This window comes from Orycteropus afer, unplaced genomic scaffold (genome assembly GCF_000298275.1).
Source record: "Orycteropus afer afer isolate SDZICR_OR568_19922 unplaced genomic scaffold, OryAfe1.0 scaffold00001, whole genome shotgun sequence".
NCBI classification, from domain to species: Eukaryota; Metazoa; Chordata; class Mammalia; order Tubulidentata; family Orycteropodidae; genus Orycteropus; species Orycteropus afer.
In genome coordinates, this window is record NW_006921588.1 from 30009280 (window position 1) to 30016771 (window position 7492).

The window sequence follows — 7492 nt, forward strand, 5'->3', positions numbered from 1 at the left end:
TTCCTTTCCATATAAAGTTAGTGATCATTTTTTCCATATCCCTAAAGAATGTTGATGGGATCTGGATTCTTCCACTTTCTGAATTCATCCTCCAAATTCCCAGATTCCAGAACCAGGAGGCAGTACTCTTTTGCAGTGAATGAAGTGGCATACGGAGGGATGCAGGAACATCAGTCTGGCTCCTGAGTTCTAAGACTGATCTCCTGGTCTTCCAACAGTGAGTTGTGGACTTTACTAGGCTGGAAAGACCAAACCCAAGAGGCCTCATGGAGGTGAGGTCTTGCCTATTGGAGTCCTACTCTCTAGTCTCTGTCCTCTAGTTGGGGTTCTGACTCACTCCTCTGGGAAAATCTTAATTTTCCCTTGAGCTTTAGCAACTTTTTCCTATGGGCAGCTGCAGGGACCAGGATGTTGGATTTGGATATCATCTTCAAAGGTTTTGACATAGGCAACCCAGAGCTGTCCTGATAGAGTTAAACAATGACAATTATTACACAACTTTAAACCTGCATCTCATTCTGGACCACACTTTCTGCAGTGTGCTGGGAATTAATATTTTCTATAAATCTCTGTAATTATATTACAGAGATTTATAGAAAATATTAATGACTTCGCATTGTTGTTGTTGTTATGTGCTGTCAAGTCAGACCTGACTCATAGCGGCTCCTCCTTGGGTTTCTGAGGTGGTATCACTACAGAAGTAGATCGCCCAACCTTCCTTCCAGGGAGTAAGCTGGTGGGTTTGAACCACCAGCCTTCTGGTTAGCAGTCAAGTACCTTAGGCACTACGCTACCAGAGCTCCTGACTTCGCATTACAATTTATGTTAAAAACAAAACAAAACAAAAAAAACTATTAATTTTTTCAAGTAAATGTTTCATGTATATTGTCATTTCTTTCATCCTGTTTTGGAACGGTGTTTATTTTCTAAATTACTGGGAACCTCACAAAACATATATGACCCGTGCCTCTTGGGGTCTGAGAAGCCTGGAAGGAACCAGGTACTTCTCCAAGGATGGAGAGGTGGTTGATGACCTTGGGGTCAGTGTTTGACAACTTCTCTGACTCCCATGGGGTAGAAGCAGGGGGTCCGGAGACTGAAGCAAACTGTACTCTCTCTGGCTCTGGCTGTGGTTAACGGAGTTGGATATCCTTAGAGGCAAAGAGGGAGGCAGAGGGAACCCAAAGCTGCAACAGTGTTTGGTTAATTCATAGCATGCTGCCTGGCTTCAAGGGACAATAGGAGGAAAGCCCTGTAATGACCACACCTCTAGGCCAAGGGGAGCTTCTGATGTTGGTTCCTCACCCCTATGCCCCAACGCCCCAACGCTAAGTCCTAAAGGGCCCAGTGAGTGGTGGGAAGAGCACGTGCCTACCTAAAGGAAGCAGCTAGCACTCCGCTGCAGCCAGCTGTTTCCATGTAGAACCTCTAGTTGTGCAGGGCACAAGGGCACAGCCAAAGGTGTCATGTGCCCTGACACAGAGCAGCCTGTGCCTGTGGAGGGACTGTTTCTGATTTTTATGGGCTAAGAGCACCCAGCCAGATTATCCTCCCTTCCCTTTTTTTAAAGAATAATCAGCAATACAAAATACTTGAAGCCTCTCTATTTTTAAAAGTTGGCAACAAATACAAAAATTTAAACACGCACACACATACTTGAAGCCTCTCTATTTTTAAAAGTTGGCAACAAATACAAAAATTTAAACACGCACACACTTCACGGGCTAAGTAAAACAGCTTAGGGCTGTAATCGGCAGCCAGTTTAGAACCTTTGCATATATAAATGAGCGAGGGCCAAAGACACACTAAGAAGTTAGCAGAGCCCAGGGCCATACTTAGGGCTCCCAGTGTCTCATTCTATTTAGGTCACCATGGCTGTGCTCCCCGCCTCTCACCTCTCTCCAACTCTTGGCAAGCCCCTGGGTTTCTTCTAGCTGATTACTCACCCAGGGGCAATGTGCCTCCAGAGCTAAGGGCACCACTGGTGGAACCCGGAGACTTTCTAGCATTCTTAATTTCTTGGCTTTTTTATTTTATTTTATTTTATTTAGTGGAGGGAGCAGTAGAGGATTGGCTCTTGGAAGGGTACTGAGGATGCTTATGGGGGTTGCCCATGACAACGGGTTTGGAGGTGGGAAGACAGTCCCTCTGGTTCTTAAGGTGAAAGGTCAAACAACCCCTGTGGTATAGATCATGAGGGCATCCTCTAGGCCCTCGAAGGTCTTGGGAGGAGAAAAAGGTGGTTATGGGTGGAGGGCAGTGGGCTGTGGATCCAGGGTTAAAGCTGTGAACTGCACCCTGCCTCCACTAGTTAAAATGTATTGTCAGAGTTGACTCAAAGTATGGAAAAGTATGCCATCCCTGTCCTTTCAGAATCAAACCTAAGGTGAAGCTTCCTAACTTGGTCCCACACTTTAACCAAAGTTAATTTCCTCCAACAGCCTACCCTGCTCTCTCCTTCTCTCCCAAAGGTTGCAACTTTCCTTCAGTGCCTAAGGCATTTGACTGTTAACCAGAAGATTGGCAGTTCAAACCCACCAGCCACTCCACGGAAGAAACTCACTCCCGGCCCGGCGGTCGGCGGTCGAGTCGTTTCCGACTCATAGCGACCCCTCCTTCGATTTCCGAGGCGTTATCTCTACGGAAGTAGATTGCCCAATCTTCCTTCTGAGGAGTGGCTGGTGGGTTTGAACCGCCAGCCTTCTGGTTAGCAGTCAAGTGCCTTAGGCACTACGCTACCACAACACCGGACAATATACTTCTGTAAAGATTTACCGCCTGGGAAACCCAATGGAGGTCGGCTATGAGTCGGAATCCACTCGATGGCAGGGGTTTGGTTTGGTTTGGAAGGGTGGGGAAAAGAAACAGAGGGGGGGGGGAACCTCTCTGAGGACAGTAGCCTACAAATGCCCAAGAGTCAGAGGGATGGGAAGTGAATGCCAGTTCCTGAGGCGCCCTATTCCAGGAGCCAGCGAAGCTCGTCTTTTCTTTTAGAATATGTGGTATTCAGGGGTGTGGTAGCACACCCTGAAGGGGTGCTAAGCTCTTTCCTTCCCCGGGACCCGGAGCGCAGGTAGCCCCGAGGCCAGGAGGCAGAGATGGACGAGCGCTGTCCCCAGTAGGCAAGCCCGACCCTGCACCTCTGACAGCTTGCCCCGCAGCTGGTCATGCAGCCCTCACCTCGAGCCTCTCCGGGATAACCGCCCTTCCCCGCCCGCCGCCGCCGCCCGGGTCCTCGGCGGGCGCCCAGGGCTCGGTTCTGCTTGCCCAGCTGCCTGACAATGATGGCTGCAGAAGCCGGGCACCGCGACCGCCGAAGGGACCTGGCGCGAAACGGGCCATTAAGCCCGGAATAGAGGCTGGGGGAGTGGGCTATTTATAGAACAAAGCTCTGCAGCAGCCAGCTGCCCCAGCGGGGACAGGGTCCCGGGCCCTTGCCCCGTAGGCCACCCAAGCTGGGGCGAGGGCCAAACCCCGGGGCCGTCTCGAGGCGAGGCTAGGGCTTTCCCAGAAACCTGGCTAAGCCTGAGAGGTGAGCTCCCCATCCTCAACGTGAATGCTGGTTCCGGGATCAAGAGGACAAAGCCCCAGAAATGAAGAAAAGCAGGCCAGAGGGATGATTCCCGGGGCTGCTCAATGACCCCTTCTCCGTTCAGGCCTCACTGTGCCGCCACCCTCGGGGTCCCGGGACCCGCCCCCAGAAGATGGGAAGCTCAGGACGGGAGAGCACCCACTCGCTGACCCGCCCGCAGGCGCGCACGAGGCTGGGGCGCGAACTTGGCCAAAGGAGCCCTTCCGTAAGCGCCAGGCGCCCGCTCCGCCACTATCTCCCACGTGCAGGGGCTGACGAATGGCTCCTTAATAAGCCTGTTGTTAATCTTTCCCCGCCTCTCCACCCCCTGCCCGGGGACATCCGTATTTTCTGGCCTGATAAAGCTAGAGAATTTTAGACTGTGAATTGTAGCAAAGAAACCTACTCTTCATTGTTCAGCCGGAGACATTCAGCTGTATCCCTTTGAACAAATCTCCTTTCTTTCCTTTTTTTTTTTTTTTTAATCCCCTGGGCATTTACATTCCAGACTCTCAAGTCTCCGGAGAGCAGGCTTTTCTCCTCTCCAGCTCTCCAGATCTACTTTCCTCCCTCCTTGGCAAATCGTGCCTGACGCGGGGCCTCAAGCCCCTGCCCGCGCTCTTTCTCCTCTCTTGGCCTGCAGAGAACGCCTGGCAAATTCTCCGGCTTTCACCCTCACCACCTCCCCCAGGAAGGCCACCGAGGACTATAGGCAATCTTTTTCCTTTGCCTCTGAGGCTTCCCAAAACGAATTCTGAATCCGTTATGAAATCTCAGGGCAAAAACCTTGAGTCCAGGAGGTCACTTTCAATGTGCCAGGGATAGGAGGAGGACAACAGAAGAGGGATGAAGTGGCGGAAGGGAAAATAGGAGACAGGTCATGAGGCGCCCTGGCCTGCTCTCCAGGAAGACCAGAACAGCTCACGTTTTTCATTAGGCCTTGGAGACATGGGCGGAGGGCATCCGCCAGGGTGGCCCAGGCACCCAGCAGGGAGAGCTGGGCTGCTTCACGGGGGCGCTGTCATCGCGCACTCATGCCCTGTCCAGGCACCCGGTGGTCCCTCGAATGGGCGCCTCTGGTAGGATCATCTATACTCCGGTCTGCGGGTACGTTAGTAAACCAGACCGGAGAGCCAGAATCCACGGAAGTCCCACTCTCCACACAGACAAAGCCTACGCGCCCTGCCAGCTCTCTTTCCCTTACCGCAGATCTTGAGCCCCAGTTTTCTGGTGCATCCATGGGCCACGCCGCACCAGGTGTCATACGCTAGAAAGAAAGCGAGAGAGGTGCGGTCAGTGCAGCTCCGACCCTGGGGTGGGGAGTGGGGGTGGGGGGAGGAAGGTCGACGGCAAAGGCTTTCTTGGGGTAACTACTCCTTAAAAGCTCCTTTCTGAAAGGGGCATGGAACAGATTTAGGGCAAGTGAGCAGACGCGTGCCCTCTGAGCACCCATCATCACCCTCCCTCCTGCCCACAGGTACTGACGGTGTTTCTTTGAGGCGGTGCACCTAGCGCCTCAACGGGCCCCCAAGAGCTCCTGCGAGGCAGTTAAGGAGAACGGGTCGTGAGGGGCGGGGCCGACTCCGCGCAGAAAAGACTCAGCCCGCCGGCTCCCTGCACCCACCCACTAGATCCGACCCCCTGCTTTTGGCCCCCCAGACTCGAAGGGCTACTGCAGCAGCCCGGAAAGGGAACACAGAGGCATCTGGGACCAACCCGTCTCATAATTTCTTGGCGGGTCTCCAGTCGAGTGGCAGCTTAAAATAAACTGGCATGAAATGGGGTCGCGGAAGAGTTCAGGAATTAATTGGGTGAAAAATAGTATTTGACTAGATGATCGGGCTCGCCTGGCTGCCCTTCGAGACCTGGAGTCTGGAAGACAATAGTGAACCTCCCGTCCTCATCCCTGCCCCTCATTAACCCTTCCTTTCTCAGGTCTGGAGCAGTCAAAGAGAAGCAGGTACCTGTCCTCTAGGGCAGAGCTGTGCGCGGACCCAGGGGCTGCTGGATTTTCCTTGTTTACAACGCTGTTCTCAGGGTCTACCTGCCTACGGTGTTAACTTCCAGCAGTGAGCGAGGAAAGCAGCCGCAAGTTTAGGAAGCCGGCATCCGGGCTGGTCCGGTGGGCCCAGCGCTAAACCCCCTTCTAGTGTCTCAAAACACATTGCCCCTAATCACTCCCATCCCCCACCCTCACCCCGGCCCTCGCCTTTCCAGCCCGGCGCGAGTGTTAGCTGCGATAAGGAGAATGACATCCATTAAATCCGAGACACAACAGAGCCCCAGCGGGGAGAGGAAGCAGCCTGACGTCCGTGGACAGCATGTCACAGATGGGGTTTCTACGACAGACAGAAAATCGGTGCAAAAGCAAAACCCTAATAATAATACCTGACGGGTATTGACCTATTTTCACTAGATAAAATGCGTTTGCTTTAAACACTACTTCAGCTAATCCTCATAACAACCCTTAGAAACAGGTAGGAGGAGTGTTAATCTAAGACCTAGTTTACAAATAACAACATTGAGGTTCAGAGAGGGTAACTAAGTTTTCCAAGGTCACTCAGTTGGGAGGTTGGAGTCCATACACAATGCACTGCCTTTCAGAATTGGGGGTTACAGCAAAAAAGAGGGAAAGGGAGAAAGGGGAGAGGTAGACAGAAATCTTCTATGATGTCCTGAAAGTCCAGAAGACTGAGGTGCGGAGGGCAGAAGGGCTCCATCCCGGAGCTAGAAGGTAGCTGGACCAAGAGGCCAAGTAAGGTTGTGCGGGCTGAGCAAGGCCGTCCCCAGGAGCCTTTGCTGGGCAGGAGAAGGTGTGTCAGCAGGGAGGGTGAGAAAGGCTGAAGAGCTGGGCATACGCTCGCAATCTACTGTGCAGACGCCCGAGCTGGGCTATTAGGGGGCATGTGAGGGTGATCCCTGGGACAGGAGCTGCCTGCCCTTCTTGGGCTGGGCCCTCGGTTCTCTTCCTTCCGCCTCGGCTGTTCCTAGGCACGCCCAGCCACGTGCGGACTCGGGTCAGCGCCTCGGCGGGGTCTTCTACCAGCGGCTAGGCATATTACAGCCCGCGGCGAGCGGGCGGCGGAAAGTGGTAGCGCAGGACCAAGAGCGAAAGGACTCAAGGATGTGTGAACCGCCGCGGAGCCACGCCGGGCAGCAAAAAGGGGGCGGGAAATGCAGGGAGGAGTGGAAAGGGTATTCATCAAGGCCAGAGCGGAAAGACAAAAGGCGCGCAGGCCTCGCGTTTCCCCGACCCTGCTCTGTTCAGCTCCGCCGCCAGTGCCCAGTTCCGGTGCCACCAAGACTGGCGGCGCTCCCGAGCCCCTCTTTGTTCTGTGGGTAATTGTAGCCTGCCCCCGGCGTGGGGTGTAGAGGGAGAAGCACCTCAAGGGAGAATTGGGACGCGCGTGGCCCGAGGACATATTAGACGAGGCCTCCAGCCCAGGAGCCTGCGGCTGCGCCAAGGAACTGAAGAGGCTGCTTATCCGATAACAGACACCCCTCCCTTTATTAATGATGAAAATTGACATTTTCTCAAGCTTATAGGAAGCACCATAGAAACACGATAAACCTTCCTTCTAACCACACGCTTCTTCCTAAACCCTAGAAATTCTGGGGTCTTCACTATCTGGAGCTGATAGTTTTTTGGGGGATGTGTGTGGGAAGACATTTCAATTAACAGAAAAAAGAAAGGCAATTCCCTCATCCCCACGCCTCTACAAAGAGGTAGAGAATCAGTGGTCTGAAGGACAAGCTCTGCTAGCGGTAGCGAATCATAAAAACCCCTTCCTCTTCTACCTGCCCCCTCTTCTTCCTTTCTTTTCCCGACGCGTTACCTGCTGACAGGTCTCCTGTACCGTAGCTCTCTCCGACCTTCCATCCTCTCCCAGGCCCCTATTCTTGCCACTCAAATGCTGCCCA

At 53.2% G+C, this 7492-nt stretch overlaps 1 protein-coding gene across 1 annotated transcript in view; it reads right to left on the bottom strand.

Moving 5' to 3' along the window:
- Positions 1-7492, bottom strand: part of GAD1 (glutamate decarboxylase 1) — a 41451-nt gene that overhangs the window by 33144 nt on the left and 815 nt on the right. Inside the window, exon 2 of the mRNA XM_007944385.2 lies at positions 4776-4838. Coding sequence (XP_007942576.1) covers positions 4776-4838 — 63 coding nt within the window. The remainder of the gene's footprint in view (positions 1-4775; positions 4839-7492) is intronic.